Consider the following 19,378-nt stretch of genomic DNA (forward strand, 5'->3'; position numbering starts at 1 on the left):
TGCAGTACATTTCACTTCAATCCAGTATTTTTAAAGGAAATTTTACTTTACAAGGAAAAAACAATGCCATCCGTTTTTGTTTTCTTTTGTTATATCCCAGTTAACTTAAGTCTCTATCAAACCTTTCCAATGGGTAATTCGCATACCATCATATACTCTATATGTGTGTGTGTGTGTGTGTGTGTGTGTGTGTGAAATAACTGATCAATGTAGCCTTGTCTCCCACTTTCAAAACTGACTTTTCTTACATAGCTTCTTTTCATCAAAACAGGTAGGCGTTAAGTTGAAGGGTTTTTAAACATTACGTGGAATAAGTCAGTCCAGAAAGGACACGTATTGTATTATCCCACTTACATGAAATATTTAGAATAGGCAAATGTATAGAGACCAAAGTTTATTAGCCGTTACCAGGGCTGCGTGGGAGGGGACAAGAGGGAGTCACTGCTTAGGGGGCACTGAGCTTCTGTAAAGGGTGATGAACAAAAACGTGGAAACAGATTGTACTGATGGTTGCACAACATGATAAGTATAATTAGTGTCATTGGATTGTACATGTAAAAAGTGTTGAAATGGAATTGTTATATATATTTGCCACAATAAAAAAAATTGAAGGGCGATAAAAATATCCACTTTTTTTTTTTTCCTTTTTGGAGCCCTGGTGGTGCAGTGGTTAAAAGCTATGGCTACTAACCAAAAGGTTGGCAGTTGGAATCCATCAGCCATTTCTTGGAGACCCTAGGGGGCAGTTCTACCCTGTCCATAGGGTCACTATGAGTCAGAAAGGACTTGACATCAATGGGTACCTGAGACATGTTGCTATTTCAGTTTTTTTTTTAAATATTCTCAACTCTCATTCATTTGGTAATGTTGTCTCTGTAATCGTGTGATAGTAGAGAAGTAGGAAGTAGGCTTAGAAGAGGTGATTTCCTGTGGATATGAAAATAACTTTGCCTTATAGCTCATGAAAAATTAATCACACCAAAGAAAATGAAAATGTGTGTGTGTGTTTGTCTCTTTGTCTTTAGGTGGATTATGTATTTACAGATAAGACTGGAACACTCACTGAAAATAGCATGGAATTCATTGAATGCAGCATAGATGGATGCAAGTATAACGGTGTAACTGAGGAGGTTGACGGACTCTCTCAAACTGATGGACCCTTAACACATTTTGCCAAAGCAGTTAAGGTGGCAATTTCTGTGTTACCATTTTACCTTGAGAAATTGATCTATAGTGTCTGTGTTAACCTTGCATAGTAGAAATAGAAAAATCAGTCTGTAGTGCCTGTGTGAGCCCTGCATAGTAGAAATAGTTTTCCGATAGGCACGTGACATGCTTTTGAGTAGCCATTTGTTCTTTTGGATTCACCTTTCCTGTTTTACTCATACCTCTGGAATTTGAAAACAAGTAGAATTTGCAAGTTGAGAGAATTGTGTGAAAGGCATTTGGGTAAAACTCTGCTTGTTTGTCTGTGTGCTCATGATTTCTGTGTGCTTTGTCTTTTAAAATATTATCTCTTCCAAGAATGATGTTTGTCTGCATCATAAAACTCCCAGAAGTGTCTAAGCATTAAATGAACCAGAGTCTCTCTGCACCTGAGCTATTGCTGGACTGTAAATTAGATACTGAATGAACTCTTTAGGCCATGGCGAAGTCTCTGCTTTGGTATTAGGTGGCACTACAATACCCTGAATGAGTTAACGTGTCCCCTAGGGCATGCTAACTGAGAGCCTGGGACTTTGTTAGATACTAGGAAGATACACAGCTCATACGTTCGGCATTTATAAATTCTGTTATTCCATTTGCTGGAGGTTATAACATTCTCTCACATTAGTATCTCTTTCTCTTTTCACTGATTGGTTACTGAGGGTTTGAAGCAAAAATACTATTGTCTCTCTTTGGTTTCTGTCCTACAGGATCGAGAAGAGCTCTTTCTGCGAGCTTTGTGTTTATGTCATACTGTAGAAATGAAAACAAATGACACCGTTGATGGAGCTACAGAATCAGCTGAATTTACCTATGTCTCCTCTTCACCAGATGAGATTGCTTTGGTGAAAGGAGCTAAAAAGTAAGCACTTACACTTCACAGGAGTGCGGAAATCATCTTGTTTTTTTTTTTTTTTCTGTTTGCCTCAATATCTTTATCTTGTAAATCTCCTTAATTAATATTTAATAAAAAACCAAACTTCTTTATTTGAAAGTTTGAAAAATCCCCACACCTAAACGATTAAGACCAAAAAGGACATAAGGATGCATAGACATAGCTAGCATTGCTATTTGTACAGGCCTGCCTGAAAGTCCGAGTGTTCATATTACATTTTGCAAATCGTGTAACAGTGTCCAATTTTTGTACAACACTTGTTGTTCCTGAAATGTTTCATAATCATTCTCATTTCTCCCAGCAATTTGACATCATTTACTAACTGACAGTCCAGTTTTTCCCATGAGGCCCAAGATGATTAAGTGGCTAAAAGGTCACCTATCATGTTGGCTGCCAAGTTGGAATTATAAATTGCTTCTCCCTTGATGACAGTTTGTGGCTGGGACTTGGCTCTGTGTTATTAACTCAGCCATTAAAGGAAGGCATAGTCTATGAGATCATATGAAGGCAAAGAAAGAAATAAACAAGTATCAGTAACCCCAGTGCAAGGGAAAATTAATTGTTCTTTTTGTTAGGTGCTGTTGAGTCGGTTCCGGCTCATAGCAACCCTATGTACAGCGGAAGGAAGCACTGCCCGATCCTGTACCATCCGCACAATCTTTGCTATGTTTGAGCCTATTGTTGCAGCCGCTGTGTCAGTTGTCCTTTAGACAGTAACAAAGGGTTTTTTTTTTTTTTTAATTGTTTTTGATAGGTTCGGGTTCACATTTTTAGGAACTCGGAATGGCCATATGAGAGTAGAGAACCAAAGAAAAGAAATAGAAGAGTAAGTAGCACTGTGTGTTTGATGTTTCTTGTTTCCTAACCCTGCAGTAAACATTACATACATCCAGGAAGGGTACTGAAAGAAATTGGATGCATCTATAAATAGGGACTTTGCTTTCACATTTCAGAGTTCTATGAAAATGTAGCTGGAGTAGGGGAAGCCATTTTCATAAAAAAAAAAAAAAACAAAACTGAGGTTTGAGGTAGAAATAATTCCAATTTGGTTCACATATGGACCCAGTAGTCTTGAATGAATCCCCTATCTAGTGTCTACATAGACTTTCATTCTGGAATTTAGATGCCATTCCTGGTCTCTAACACATGCTGCAAGAAAAATTGGTGAACGTTAATGAAACTTTCTGCCCGGAGCCCAGCCAATCACTCTAGGACTGCAAGCCCAGAAAATCATAGCGGCATTGGTATTACCAGGAGCTTTGTCCTAGTTGCTCGAATGTGAACTTCCGGGAAAGTACTCTAATGCAGTTGTACCCCCACATTTCTTTCTGTTGCTACAAAGACTCCAATAAACAAAGCCACTTTGGCTTAATGGGAGATTTTAATTGGGCTCTGTGATTAATTTGAATTCCTTCATCTGAACTTGAAATGTAATTATCTCATCTGATTTCCATTCCAGCCCCTGGGATCTCATGAGATCCATCTCAGAAACCTGTAATAGATGGAGAGGCATTGGGGAATGTACCCCCGTGGGGAGGGATACTCAGAAGCCCAGAGGAAGGCTCTGTGACCTAACTGCCTGAGGCACAGTTTCACTGTCAGAATCCAGATCCTAGCCACTCTACAACAGTGCCCCCACCTGGCCAGCACCAAATGAGACGTTATATATGGATGGCTTAAACACACAGGAGCAGATGTGTCTACATGCACACACATACCCCAAAACCAGTAACCCCTTCACTCCCACCAAAAACAAAAACAAGCCGATGTAACTACATAAACAAGAAACCCAGTGCCAATGTAACTACATAGTAAGTCTTTTTTATGTCAAATACAAGTATCCAAGTTGTTTATTTTCAAAAGAATACTCCCTTACAATTTTTCTGTTAACTTATTTTTTAACTCTCCTGTATTCTTTGCCTGATTAATAGCTCAGCCATCTACACATAATCTGATCATGTAATTCTTCTTTTTAAACTCTTCAGTGGCTTCCTATTGCTCTTATGATAAAATCCCAAATCCCTGACAAGACCCACAAGGTTTTCCGTTCCCAGCCCCTTCTTACCTCATCTCTTGCTGTTTCCCTATTAACTAGTTTTCAGGCCTTTGTGAACTCTTCAGAGTTCCCCATAGGCCATGTTCTGTGCTTTTGTGTGTGCCCTTCCCTCTACTCAGATGCCATGGCCCTCTTCCTTCATCATATCATTCCTGCTAATACTGCAAAACACAGCTCAGGCAATACCTCTTCCAGGACACCGTCCTTCAGATGGCTTCCCTCTGTGCCATCATGTCACCTCTGTGAGCGCCTCAATTACAGTACTTAGCCAGCCAGGTGGGGAGGGAACAGTTATCTCACCACCCTCTGCCTCACTCATCCTATGGTAAGCTCCTTGAGGGAAGGGACTTGGGCAATTTCACCTCTGTTACTAAGCACCTAACACTGGGCCTGGCACATAGTAGGCATTCCATAGATGTTAGGGAAATAATTGGCAGGGTGGGACTATTTCTAGACCCCTCCAGATTTGACTTGGTAAGTTAGCTCTCCTTGGTTTTGCCCCCCATTCCTGAGCAGCCATTCTCTCCTTGCCATTGTAAGGAGTGTAACGACAGGATACAGATACCATTAGCCAACAGTGGTGTCCTCTGAACAGTGGTGTCCTCTGACACACGTTCTATGTGCAAAACAATTCCAAATGCAAGGGAACGCTCCAGTCATGCATACAACCAGCCACCCTTCTCCAAAGATGAGAGCTGTTTCTTCATTCAAAATTTTTACATATCTCAAGATGTTTCTGTTGTATTTTATTTTTGCTAATGTGTCTAAGGTATCTTACTTCTCTCATTTCTCCTCTCTTAAAGATATGAACTTCTTCATACCTTACACTTTGATTCCGTCCGCCGACGTATGAGTGTGATTGTGAAGACTCAAATAGGTATGCGTTTTGAAAACTTGACTTTCTCTCTGTTGCCATTTGTACGTTTATATTTTGATCAACTATTTTGTGAAATATGGCATGTAGTAGTGTAGGATTAGCTAAAGCCATGTGGAGCAGTAGCTTTTGTATATTCCTTCATGTCTTTATTTAAGTGTATATGTTCAATTTGCCAAATGGTCAGTGGCAGAACCCCTGATATCATAGTATATGGATTTTTGTGGAAACTGAAAAACTGTGTTCCCCCACCTTAGGTGTTCAAACAGGAACCTGAAAGGATGACTTTTAAAGCTTCAGGGTATTACCAAAGTCACCAGTAATGTTTACATGCAATTGGATGGTCTGGAATTACTGGCAGCAGAATGCTGGGGTGAAGAAGTGTCTAGTTATCCCTCCCTGACCTTCCTAATTCCCTTACTGCTTTCCATTCCTTGGAAGCAGGTGAGGTACACATGACTAAGGGCCAGTCCTCTTGGAAAGGACATTATGGTTTTACTCCAGTGTTCTAGGCTATTTGTATGACAGACTAAGGTATGCCCTTTGCAGGGGTACAAGTGCCATTATCCCTGGGCTCCCTCATGTCCTTGGCAGGCACCGTGGTAGATGCCTTCTGCTTGTATTCACCAAGGCCCATGGGGAAGTGCTCCTGCTTTATTCACAAGCTCTCTCTTTTTTTTTTTTTTTTCAGATAACTGTGTGTGTGCGTGCGTGCGTGTGTGTCCAGGTAGTTTGTTTTTAAGAAAAATAGCCTTGACTTATTTCCCAAATAACTGGTCTAAGTTAACTGGTCCAAATTCTTTGTAATGAGAGTACTTTCTGGGAGGATACAGACAGACCCTTAGGAGATCACATGTCCCAGTTTTTGATGCTTTGTGGTATAACTGTAAAGTCATGAAATTGACTTAACTATGTGAGTGTGGAGTTTGTTTTGTGACTTTTACACAGACTTTGGGGGGGTGTGTGAGAGAAAATGGGGGGAGGGAACATTTGAAATACCTGTTGTTCTATCTACTGCAAATGCTCAGATGACTGGGCAAGTGGTCTGCAAAAGGCACCAACTGCAGAACCACACTTTTTAAACTGTTGAACACAGCTCCTTGCCTGATCAGGATACAGTGTCGTTCGTAATGTTCAATTGTGAATATTTCCCTGAGTGCATGGACTGATCTAAAATTGCATTCATTCCACTGTTCTACAAAGCTACTCCCAAGTTGCCAGTAAAAACTGTCAAACCACTGTTTTAAAAGCTAACTAGTATAGTTTATTCAAAATTATTTCAGCTTGAGCTTGGTCCTTGAAATGTGTAGATGCCATATGTATAGTCAAGACCAATGTTACCTCAATTAAAAAATTTTTTTTTAAATTTTTGATGAAAATATACACAGCAGAACACACACACATTCGACAATTTCTACATGTACAATTTACTGATATTCGTTGCCTCGATTTTTTAAAGAGAATACAGATGCAGTCCTTAATGCAAGCATAGCCCTCCAAGATTCACTGGGAGGAAGTAGATTTTAAAAGAGGTGCATGTTGTAAATTCTGGGATATTAGTCTTAAAAGGTAGTGAGTGTTCATTCCCGGACAGATTGAAGGTCAAGATGTTCCATTTGAGTAAGCATTAGAAGGCAGGCTCTCAAGATACACATCACCTGGATGAGAGGCCAGCTTAATATTTGTTATTAAAATCTCATTCCAGCTTTAAAATTCTAAGTCGAGTACCTTGGTTCTCTGTTTTAGGAGAGATATATCTCTTTTGTAAAGGAGCAGACTCAGCTGTTTTCCCCAGAGTACCAGTTGATGAAATTGAGCCAACTAAAAGGCATGTGGAACATAGTGCAATGGTGAGCACACCCCCCTCCCCCAATGAGTAAAAGGAGAGACCCTGGGTATGACTGTTTGTGGGATTGCTGTGTAAATGAAATTTTAAATGAATTTTAGTTCATTTTTTTGCTCTATCTTTTATATTCGAGAGGTTCAGTAATACTATTTTTCTTATTTTAATATAAAACATTATCCCGGAGCAACTTTCTGGCCAGAACTTGAAACTTTTGAACAGTTTATAAGAATTTTTGTTTTATGTTGCTTCTGCTTCTTTTTAATACCCCAAGAGCTATTCTTTTGTTATTCTGAACCAAATGGAATGGTACCTTTTTACTTGCAATCTATCCTTTTTTTTTTTTTTTTTACTAGCGTGTCAAATTTTCTGTTTTATACATGTGGGTAAAACAAGAGTATTTAGAGAGAGTACCTTTTGTTCAAATATTATTTGGATAACTACAGAGCTACTACTTTCCTTCCAGGATGGTTATCGGACACTTTGTGTAGCCTTCAAAAAAATTACTCCAGATGATTATGAAAAAATTAACAGACAGCTCGTAGAGGTGAAACTGGCCTTACAAGACAGAGAAGAAAAAATGGAAAAGGTCTTTGATGACATTGAGACAAACATGAATTTAATTGGAGCCACTGCAGTGGAAGACAAGTAACTAGAAAATGATATTCTTGTTACTGTAATGATCTGTAATTTAGGGTGGGATCTTCCCCAGATTAAGAACTTATTCTCAAGCTTTGAAATCTTTTCATTTAACTTTGTTGTCTAAATGGGCTTAAAGATTCATTTTTTTGTAACATATTTGAAAAACTATGCCATGTTTTGAACTATTTATGGGAATGATTTTTTAAAGTTAAATACAAATGACTTGGAAGAAAATCAGTCATCACGAAGGTCTTTTGAATATTTACTAAACCATGCATTCATTTATGCAAACATTCATTACTCTTACTGTGTGTAGAGAGCTTTGTGCCAGAGGCAACATTCGAGCTGGTACCTGGAATAGGAAAGATTTTTCACAGAGATGAGCAGAAAGGAAATTCAAGGAAAAGAGAACAACACGAGCTGAATTCTAACTTGATGTAATAGACCAGAGCATGTTTTTGCATACTTTGAAATAATTTTGCTTTAACTCTACAGAATGAGCTCTGCCAGCCACGATTACAGGGCTCCAGCATTGAGCTGCCTGAATGCATGTTTGCAAAAAAAAAAACCCAGCCGTGGAGTCGATTCCAACTCATAGCGACCCTGTAGGACAGAGCAGAACTGCCCCATCGGGTTTCCAAGGACAGCCTGGTGGATTTGAACTGCTGACTTTTTGGTTAGCAGCTGTAGCTCTTAACCACCAGGGTTTCTGAAAGCATGTTTAGACTCTTAATATTTTTGGAGTTTTCTAAAAACTATAAAGGTAAATTATGAGACTTAACCAAACAAAAAGTTACAAAAATACATTCAGCCACATTGGAAGGTATTAGAATTTTAATGAAATTCATTTAGTCTAATCTTATTGTTACTCTATGGCCACAAGGAACCCAAAGAAAGTATCATTCTTTATCTTGCCTTTCAGAATTATACTGAAGATATCATTCAGGATGGTTGGCTTTCCTATTCTAAAACTCCTCAGGGATAGAGATTCGCTAACTTCTCTCAGTATCTGGTTTAGAATGCATTTGGCCCTGTCTTTTTTGAAGCATGTTAAGTATTTGCATAGTGAGATTTTAAAGTGATAGTGACTAAGAACGTTTGGTGAGTTTCTGAACATTTTAGCTTAGAGTGATGATTCTTAATTCTACCACAGGATGCTAGTTATAACGCTCAAGAGATGTCACAAGGCACAATAGATGGTCCCAGATAGAATGGAAGAAAAATATAGAACAAAATTCAAATTCCTAATAAAGGCCAGACTTACTGGACTGGTAGAGACTATAGAGGAACCCCTGAGACTATCGTCCTGGAATACTCTTTAAGCTTGAAACTCAAACCACTCCCGGTGGTCACCTATCAGCCAAAAGACAGAGTGGCTCAGAAAATAAATAACATCACCTGTGAATATTGTGCTTCTCTAAACAATCATCTAAATGAGACCTAAAGGTCAACATGTACCTTAGACCAAAGATGAGAAGTCACTGGGGACAAGGAAGCTAATTTAATGGCAACAGAAGCACCAGAATGGAAATAATGACAATGCTGACACATTGTGAGAAATGTAACCTGTGTCACTGAATAATATGTATATAAAAAAAGTATAGAAATTGTTAAATGAAAACCTAATTTGCTATAAAAGTTTTCTCCAAACACACAATGAAATATTAAAAAAAAAGAAGAACGCTATTCCATGATCAGAAGTTGATTGGAACCAGTGAGAGAGAAAAAAAAGTCACAAAAATCTTCCAAACCTCGTTGTTTGAAATTCACGTTAATAAGTAAAACGATGCCAGAGGTAACACTCTCAGAAGGAGTAGGGGATATATGAGAACACCAGCTGTAATAAGGTGCCAGAGCTGCATAATGGCTGTGAATTATAAAAATATTCTCTTTAACGAGCCTTCTTACAGAGTTCCTGTCAGGAGTTTCTGAGGATAACAAGGTTTCCTTTGTGTTCTCAGGCTGCAAGATCAAGCCGCTGAGACCATTGATGCTCTGCATGCAGCAGGCCTGAAAGTCTGGGTGCTTACCGGGGACAAGATGGAGACAGCCAAATCCACATGCTATGCCTGCCGCCTTTTCCAAACAGGCACTGAGCTCTTAGAACTGACCACCAAATCCATCGAAGAATGTGAAAGAAAAGAAGACCGATTGCATGAATTGTTGATAGAATATCGGAAGAAGTTGCTGCGTGAATTTCCTAAAAGTACTATTAGAAGCCATAAAAAGTAAGAAAGTGCATCAGTATTTAGACTTTGGTGGGACGTAAACCACAGTTGCTTATGCAGAAGGTTCCATTTTCTGTAATTTATCATTCTCTGTTTCCTCCTTGTAAGTTAAAACCTTCCCTGAAGACTTGGCTAATGGCCCATTTGAGATTATTTAGCATTTCTACCTCTCCTTTCAAAAAGTTCTCTTAAAAGAAAAACCTGAATTTCTCAAGTTTTAGAAAAACATTTGAATTTCTAAATGTTTTGCACCTGGGTATTTTGCATTGCTATCCTGGTCTGGTCCATGTTAAGAGAAAATAATGCTTTTTGTGGTCGCTTAAATTGAACCCTCTTAACAGTTTCCATGCATTTTGAAGTGCTGGAGTCATTTTCTGTGTGCATTCTCATGCCCTAGAATTCCAAAGGGGGCCAAATACTTGTTAACATGGTTACTTTGACTCAGCTTTCAACTATCTGCTTGAGACTTAGGGGTCTCAAAGAAAGCTGCTCATCTACTATAGTTCAAATGCCCAGAGATCTATTTTCCTATACTCCTGTTGACCACGGCTCAGCCTTGTCCAAACTAGTTACTTTACTTTACCTTGGGCATAAGCAATTTGATTTTCTCTTCCGGAATGACAAGGGACCCCAGGCAATAATTATTTATGACTTCTTAAGCACACTTTATGTTCCAGGCACAAAGATAAATGCTTTACATAATTATTTTCATTTAATCTTCACAACAACCTAGTGAGGTGCTCTTATTTTCTCCATTTTACAGGTAGGGAAACTGAGGCTCAGAAAGGTGAAGTGATTTACTTAAGATCACATAGGTAATAAGAGCAAGTCTATCTAATTCCAGGGTCCCTAGTTTTGACAACTATGCTATCTGTCTGTCCCCATCCCGGATGCATAAACAAGCTCTTTAGCGATGAATACCCTAGACAGAAACGTTTTGAAAAAAATAGTGGTAATGATTGCACAACATTATGTGTGTGATTCATGCCGCTGGATCGTACAGTTAAAAATGGTGAATTTGATGTTATATTATATATTGTATATTTTATATTGCTTATATTGTATATTTTGCCACAATTTAAAAAAAAACAGCAAGAATACCCCACATTCATGAGGCTATGGACAATTCTAAAACAGCAGTTGTTCTTCTGGGTCTTAGGTAGCAATGAGAGTAAATGGGTTTTTATTAATGCTTATAATAAATATTTTCTTCCTTTAGTCAAATGGTACTCATAAAGGCAGTCCTAACTTACTTGCATTTTTTTTTTTTTTGGTCTATTCAGCAGCTCTGGGGCACTTTTGTAAAAGCCAGTGCTTACAAAAAAACATAACTCACCATCGTATCAGATCATCCCTCATATGGAGTTGGGTACAGTCTTTCTCCCAGTTACACAGACTTCAGACCCAGGATCACCTTTTTCAGCTTCTGCTCCTTTGCCCATTGCACATCAGATCCGTGACCAAACCTTATCCATGTTCCCATTTTCAATACCAGTGCTCCACGTCCTATTCCTAGCACCACGTGCCTTGGATCCCCAAACCCCTCTGCCAGATGAGTGATCCTTAAATAAAGCAATGCCCATACAATAGCCGTACTCAGAAACCATAATGGTTCTTCCGTACCCACAGAATCAGGTCAGACCAAAGGCCTCAATCCACCTTTTCGTCCTGATTTCCCACTGCGCCAAAATATAAATTCTCTCTCCTCACCCCCTTTTCCCTTGTCTAAAAAAAGCTTTGTTTCCGAGAGCACTCCTCCACAAGGCTTTTCCCGACCACCCACTGTCGTTTCCTGTGTGTACTTATTGTCTCAGTCACTGGGCATTAACCATTTACTAGCCTTTTGGTTGAGTATATTCTCTTGTGTGTGCTTCTGTCACCACAAGGAAAATTTCTATTTTTCCAAAGAAATACTAGTCAATAATTCTTTGTATTCTTCCGTGGGGCCTATATATATTAGATGTTTATAAATATTGCTTGTTCTATGGGGAGGGGAGCAAAGAAAGGGAACACATGATTGACGTCTCTTTGATTAGTGAATAGAGCATGCTCACAAAATGATGGAGCAAAGTTTATGTAAATACAAAATATTACAGTGTTAGTAGTATACACTCAACGAATATGGACCAAAGGAATGATGAGGTGTATTAGGCTAGCACTCCTCAGAAGGTGGCCTGTAGAACAACAGCACCTTTTTCACCAGGGAAGCTTGTTAGAGATGCTGAATCTCCTGTCCCATCCCAGACCTACTGAACCAGAATCTGCATTTTATTGAGTTCCTCAGGTGATTCCTTTGTGCATTAAAGTTTAAGAAGTATTCCATCACGTAAGTGAATCTATAACTTTGAGAACTTGCTGTGTTTAATGCTTCCATTGCAGTGGTTCTCAAATGTCACCCATGAATCCCTGAGCAAAAACTGAGTAATCACTGTGGGCTTTTTTCCTAATTGCAAAAGGTTAGTTAATTGATAGAATTTTTTCAGTTGTAAGTTTTCCCCCATATATTTTTCTTAAATTTTGACACGTGCTAAATTTGTCTTCCCGGCACCTAATACCTCTTAGTCCTGACTATGCATTGTTTTTGTTGTTGTTAGGTGCCCTCGAGTTGGTTCCAACTCATAGCGACCCTAAAGCACAGAGTAGAACTGCCCCATAGGGTTTCCAAGGAGCACCTGGTAGATTCAAACTGCTGACCTTTTGGTTAGCAGCCATAGCCCTTAACCACTACGCCACCAGAGTTTCCGACTGTGCATTAGAACCACCTAAACCCATTGCAGTTGAGTTGATTCCGACTCATAGAGACCCTACGGGACAGAGTAGAACTGCCCCATAGGGTTTCCAAAGCTATAATCTTTACAGAAGCAGACTGCAACATCTTTCTCTGAGGAGCGGCTGGTGAGCTGGAACCGCTGACCTTTTGGTTAGCAGATGAGCACTTAACCACCGTGCCACCAGGGTTCCTTCTAGAATCACCTAGGGAACTTTTAAAACATCCCTATGCCTAAGCCCTGCCCCAGATACTCTGATGTAATTGGTGTGGGGATGGAGCCCGGCATGGACAATTTTGTAAAGTTGCCCAGGTGATTCTACTGGGCAAGCTCAGGCTGAGAACCACTAATCTAGTATAAAATGATACTTATTTAAAGAGCATATGTCAGCATTGTATGACATTTTTAAATGAGCATCACAACTGGGAGGCACTCCATCACATTTGAGAAGCCATGCTCTATTAATAGGTTTTGTCACTCAGGCAAAGATTTTAGGAGAGGGTCTTTTCTGTGATTTTTTTTTTTTTTAACCCTAAAGCCATTTTGTGTATTTCCTGTGTTAAGGAAGTTTCAGATGGACTGATGATTTGTCTTCATATCAGAGTTTGACTGATTGGTCTGTAGTTTCCAAAATTATCTTTGAGTTTCTTGTACAAAGGCAGGCTGCTCAACCTCCTTTATTTTTTTACCATTTAGAAACCCCTGGTGGTCTATACGGGCAGCTTGAGTCTCAGAGATGTGATTGAAAGTCTCGGTTGTGCCATTATTTGAGGCAGCTGCTTCTTTAGAATTTACAGGTCAAGGAACCACATTGTTCACTCCTCCTATCTGGGACCCTTCCCTTTGTGGTTAAAAACAAAAAAAATTGGGACTCTAAATACAAATGTATAATAGGTTTAAATACAGCATTTTTTTTCTTTTCCCTTTTAGAGCATGGACAGATCAGGAATATGGATTAATCATTGATGGCTCCACATTGTCACTCATATTAAATTCTAGCCAAGACTCTAGCTCAAACAATTACAAAAGCATTTTCCTACAAATCTGTATGAAGTGCACTGCAGTGCTCTGCTGCCGGATGGCACCATTGCAGAAAGCCCAGGTAACTGTGGATATTAATTAATGTTCCATTCTGGGTACTTCTATAAACATGTGTCTGAATGTTCAGGCTTACTTATTTATTCATTTATTTTTAGGCGCTGTTATTATCACCTAATCTCTTCTTCCCTGACTTCTTCCTCTTTGTTGTCAAACTCAGGAGTCTTCCCCGATTTGAATTTAAACTATGCTTCACTTTATTGTCCCCTTGAGCTGGTTGTCCTATTCTTCACCTTCCAGACTTCTCTAATGAGTGCTTGGTGCCTGCTGCCTCCATTCCACTGCTTTCAACTCCCTTATTGCATTAGCCCCATGCCTTCTTTCTTCTCATCCTACCCTGTTGACTTGCCTGGAGGAGAACAATGACCTCCTTGTCCAGTCCCTTGTGGTGTCTTCCACTCTCCTCATTTCTCCACTGCATTTGATGCTACCGATTAGACCCTTCTTAAAACTCTCCTCCCTTGGTTTCTATGATAGTCCATAGTCCTGACTTTTTTCTTCTTCTTTGGCAACCTAGCATCTTTTTGTTTTATCTTTTGTCTTCTCCCTAATTGCCAGTATTCTCTAGGGCTAAGTCTTCCCTCTGCTTTTTTCTTTAAGACTCTGTTTAAATTAGCACATCCATTTCTATGACTCCCATTGATGTATCTCTGGCTGCAACTTTTTCCTGATGTTTAGTCTCATATTTCTAGCTGCCTGCTAGACAGCTCCATATAGATTCCTTACTGTTATGCTAAATTCTAGTGTCCAAGACAGATCTTACAATTTTCTCCTTTAGGCCAGTTTGTTTTTTCCCTTGTCCTCATTATTTCTGCTAGTAGTGCCACTTTTCATTTTTTCCCAACATCTCAAAGAGCTACCTTTGACCCTTCTCATCTTCCTCACTCCATGTAAAGTCACCAAGTCCTTTCATCCTACCTTTTGTCATAACTCTCATTTTGGTGCCATCTTTTTAAACCTGTCACTGCCAGCCTAGCCCAATTCCTTATGGCTTTACACACAGACTATTTTTTTATTTAGTCTCTCTGCTGGTCTCCTTGCTTTCACCTTTCCCCCTTTAATCTATTTCCCCACACTCCAAAATAATCTTATTATTAAAACACTACTGTGCTCTTGCTCAGACAGCTTCAGTGGTTTTCTAGTCCCCTAGGATGAAAGGCAGATGGCTCGATGCAGCACTTGGGGATCACCGTGTTGGACCTTAATGTGTATCTATACGTGTTGTGTCCATTAGCAGTTGCTGTCAGGTGGAGTCTGACTCATGGAGACCCCATGTGTGTCAGAGTAGAACTGTACTCCATACCACTCCCTTATCCAGCATAAATTCTCCACTCTTGTTGGTTGTTCCCCCTTGTATTCCTTTCAAATGCTGTACTCAGACTAACTTCCAAAGCTTTTCTCATATCATTTCCTCATTTGGAATTCTCTCTGAGCTCCTCTTGGCCTAACAAAAATTTTACTCAAAACTCAGCTCAAGGGGTACTTCCCATACACCGTGTTTTCCAACTTCTCCAGCCTACGTTGGTCTGCTTCACCTGACCTCCTCATACTTTTATAGTCTTTAGAGTCTCAATTATATACTTTCTCATTTTTGTATATACTGCATGTATTCTTTCATCTGTGTTAGTCTTGCTTCTTCAGATTCTTCAGCTCCTTGTTCTAGACCAAGAGATGGCTGTGTCTGTGACTTCTCCTTTACACACACCCCACCCCCTCCAACACACACAGTGCTCATCCTAGTTTGGGGCATTGTCTCTGTCTACTGTCTTTTATCAGTTATGTTGAAAGTGGATTTTATTTATGTTAACTGGTGAGCAATTATGAGGACAGAATTTTTGCAAGGTGTTATTTAACTTCTGAATTATTTAAGCTTTTAAAACTCTGCTAGATTCTAAGAGGGTTTTGAGAGTTGACACATCAAGCAGTCATTATCTGAAACATAATGTGGGAAGGCAGCTGCTTATGCAGTATACTTTCTACAAGTAACTGTGCCAGGAGAAGGTTTGGGAGAACTTTGAAGCAGAAGTTTTAACACTGGGGGTGAACATTTTAGTCAGCACCTGCTATACACACAGCCCTGAGCTAGATAGTACCATTGACACATCCTGAAGAGACACTCAGAGCGTAGTGACAGGCTTTGTACACGTATCTCGGGCATCTTTCTACAAATCTCACTACCTTTATGATGCCCCTTTTTAAAGTATAGCCACCTATAGGATGTCACCCTGAGGACTAAGGTGTGCATGACCCAAGCCATTGTGTTTTCAATCACCTCATATGCATGTGAAAGCTGGACGGTGCATACAGAAGACCGAAGAAGAATTGACACCTTTGAGTTGTGGTGTTGGCAAAGAATATTGAATATACGATGGACAGCCAAAAGGATGAACAAATCTGTCTTGGAAGAAGTACAAACAGAATGCTCTTTAGAAGCAAGGATGGCGAGACAGCATCTTACATACTTTGGACATGTTATCAGTAGGGACCAGTCGCTGGAGAAGGACAGTGTGCTTGGCAAAGTATAGGGTCAGCTAAAAAGAGGAAGGCCCTCAACAAGATGGGTTGACACAGTGGCTGCAACAACGGGCTCAAGCATAACAATGATTGTGAGTGTGGCGCAGGACAGGGCAGTATTCTGTTCTGTTGTACACAGGGTCGCTAGGAGTTGGAACTGACTCGATGGCACCTAACAACAACAAAAGCAACCTATAGGAAAGGTCAAGCCATATTGAGCAGCAGGAAATTTAATAAACGTTAGTGGAAAGCCTGATGGGAGCAAGAATTTAACATTAGGTAAGTTCCAGAGAATAAGGATTGAGGTGTACTTAGGGGAGGTAGGGATGTCAATAGGGAGGAGAGAGTGAGAGGTAACCAAAAACGTCGTCTGATCCCACTTTTCTTCCAATGGCCCTGTACATGCTACCCCAAATCAGTTTTATGGCCTCCATTGGTAATCATTCAGCGTCTCATCTGAAAGGACACATGAAGCAACAACAAAAGAGGGAAGCGTGTTGAACACTGATATAGGTAGGAAACCAGGCTTTTAATAGTTCATACCTGCACAGAACCAGAAACAAGCGGGTGCTGGTGTTAGATTTTGAATAGCTGTGTACTTCTGCGTCTGAGAATTCTTTACTGTTGTACGTATCTGCACAAACTGCCTTTTTGAAAGGCCTCCATTAACAAGTATGAATGAGCAGTAAACCCCAAATGTGGTACAATCTCACATTCTGCTTTGACCTTTTTTATACTTCTTTTATATTTAATGTTTAGATTGTCAGAATGGTGAAGAATTTAAAAGGCAGTCCAATAACACTGTCGATAGGTGATGGTGCCAATGATGTTAGTATGATCTTGGAATCCCACGTGGGAATAGGTAAGAAACATCTACTGAGATGACAGCTGTAAGATAATCGGTATTGCTTTTAGGGAGAGTGGTCTTATATTCTAGAGAGATTGCTTTGGTTGCTCACCTTGAATTTGGGGATGATAATTGTGATTTGAACGAAGGGCCTCATCTGATGGGGGAACATATCTATCCCAAGGGCCTACCCTTGGTGGGCATGCAGCAATACAAAGTGTAAGGCTATTTTTATATTGGCCACGTAACGTGAATTTCCCAAACCTACTGGCAGCACGATTGATTGTTTAGCTCTCACTTTGACAGCGTGCATGAAATTTTATTGATTTTTCTCTCCTGGCCAGACCGCCTGCTTATGTTGCTGCACTATATCTTCTGAGATATTTAACTGTTTGGGACTAAGAAATGATAATTAGTTGGCTGGTTTTCTTCGTGGCAATATTTATGGGTGGTTTGGGCTGTAGTGCTGAATTTATGTGTCGACGTACAGCAACAGCTTTTCTACCTCCTGTGCCATTGTTTCCCTGTCAGGCTAATGTTAGGCAGCAAAGCTAACACCCCAGCAATTTTTTTTTCTGGGGGGAGGTGTGGGGAAGGAGGTATAGAATTAGAATCTTGGGAATCACTGTACTACAGTTTGGATTCCCAAATTCTTCTTCCCATTTGGAATTTGCCCTATCTGGTGCGGAATTCTTTTTAAGTTTCACTCATTAGTTATCCACTGTGGAAATGGCCTAAAGCTGCTTGAGCTCATGGAATACTTTGGCTACTACTTAGAGTTTCGTTCAGTGAAAAGATTTTGCCATATTTTCTTTGTGACTCCAGTTTTGAGCTCCTAGAAGAGAAATACCAGGTCTTTGAGGTGCCTTAATATAGCCTCTAGCCCTGTGACATGCACAATTAAGCACTTCCTTTTTTTGTTTTGTTTTGTTTTAAGTAGCCTAAGGAAACCCTGGTGGCGTAGTGGTTAAGAGCTATAGCTGCTAATTGAAAGGCCGGCAGTTCAAATCCACCAGGTGCTCCTTGGAAACCCTACGGTGGAGTTCTACACTCTGTCCTATAGGGCTGCTATGAGTTGGAATTGACTCGACAGCAACGAGTTTGGTTTTTTGTTGTTGTTGTTAAGTAGCTTAAAAATGATTTTCAGGGCAGGTTCAATTTTTTCCTCTGGATAATTTTTGCCTTGTAATGATTGAAATAATGATTCTATTTCATTGTTTCATATTGTGTTACAAATACTTAGCTGCAAATTAAACCTCGTTTCCCATTTTTTTTGAAAATCTCAGTGTTGCTTTAAAGAAAACACTTTTTTTCTTTTGGTTAAAAAAAGTGAAGTGTAAAGTTGAACTATAACATTTAAGCAAGTTTAACATGTTAGAATTAAAAAAGGGGTTGCTTATTCTGTAAAATACTCACCTTATAGAGAGATTCTTTTTTTAGGTATTAAAGGCAAAGAAGGTCGCCAGGCAGCCCGGAATAGTGATTATTCTGTTCCAAAGTTTAAACATTTGAAGAAACTGCTGTTGGCTCATGGACATCTCTATTATGTGAGAATCGCACACCTAGTACAGTATTTCTTCTATAAGGTACGTGAAGGAATTTCCATGATACTTTAATCCAGCATTGTCTCAGCTCCGAGTAGTTTTGTTTTTTCCTCCCACTCCCTCACCCCCGCCCCCCCCGTTTTTCTTTTTTGTTTTGTCCTATTACTGAAATTTGCAACAGCACAGCAGAGGTGGTCTTGTTTAATGAATGAATCAGGAACCAGAAACTTCTTTTGATGAAAGTTTTTAAGTAAAATTTATTGAAGTGTGTTGTTGTTGTTCAGTGCCATGGAGTCGGTTCTGACTCATAGCAACACCATGTACAATGGAACAAAACACTGCCCAGCCCTGCACCATCCTTAAAATTGTTGCCATGCTTGAGCCCATTGTTGCAGTCGCTGTGTCAATCCATCTCGTTGGAGGTCTTCCTCTTTTTCGCTGACCCTCTACTTTACCAACTATAATGTCCTTTTTCAGGGACTGGTCCCTTCTGATACCATGTCCGAAGTACGTGAAACTGAGTCTCACCATCCTCAGCTTCCAAGAAGCACTTGAAAGTATGACTTACTTACATAACAGTATAATTTGGAAGTATAATTTACATAAAATGTACCCATTTAAAGTGTATACTTTCATGAGTTTTGACAAACGTATACATTCATGTAACCACTACCCCAATCAAAAAAATAAAAACATTTCCATAACCCTAGAAAGTTCCTGTGTGCCCTTCCCTAGTCAATTTCCTCCATCCCTGCCCCAACCAACCACTAATCTGATTTATATTACCACACAATATATAGAATACCTATAAAATATAATTTTAGATTTGTTTTGCCGGTTCTAGAACTCCATATGAGAAATTA

The 19,378-nt window shown here is 39.6% G+C and overlaps 1 protein-coding gene across 7 annotated transcripts in view; it reads left to right on the plus strand.

Moving 5' to 3' along the window:
- The window catches only part of ATP11C (ATPase phospholipid transporting 11C), a 187,971-nt gene that overhangs the window by 135,417 nt on the left and 33,176 nt on the right, over window positions 1–19,378 (plus strand). For 6 of the 7 annotated variants that reach the window (XM_049873466.1, XM_049873473.1, XM_049873470.1 and 3 more), the window contains 10 exons: window positions 1,026–1,187; window positions 1,917–2,068; window positions 2,856–2,927; window positions 4,961–5,034; window positions 6,778–6,881; window positions 7,341–7,522; window positions 9,478–9,744; window positions 13,443–13,614; window positions 16,884–16,986; window positions 18,412–18,557. In XM_049873466.1, the coding sequence (XP_049729423.1) occupies window positions 1,026–1,187; window positions 1,917–2,068; window positions 2,856–2,927; window positions 4,961–5,034; window positions 6,778–6,881; window positions 7,341–7,522; window positions 9,478–9,744; window positions 13,443–13,614; window positions 16,884–16,986; window positions 18,412–18,557 (1,434 nt within the window). The remainder of the gene's footprint in view (window positions 1–1,025; window positions 1,188–1,916; window positions 2,069–2,855; window positions 2,928–4,960; window positions 5,035–6,777; window positions 6,882–7,340; window positions 7,523–9,477; window positions 9,745–13,442; window positions 13,615–16,883; window positions 16,987–18,411; window positions 18,558–19,378) is intronic. The other variant, XM_049873467.1, reaches the window with a different exon arrangement.

Source organism: Elephas maximus, chromosome X, assembly GCF_024166365.1.
Source record: "Elephas maximus indicus isolate mEleMax1 chromosome X, mEleMax1 primary haplotype, whole genome shotgun sequence".
Taxonomy (NCBI): domain Eukaryota; kingdom Metazoa; phylum Chordata; class Mammalia; order Proboscidea; family Elephantidae; genus Elephas; species Elephas maximus.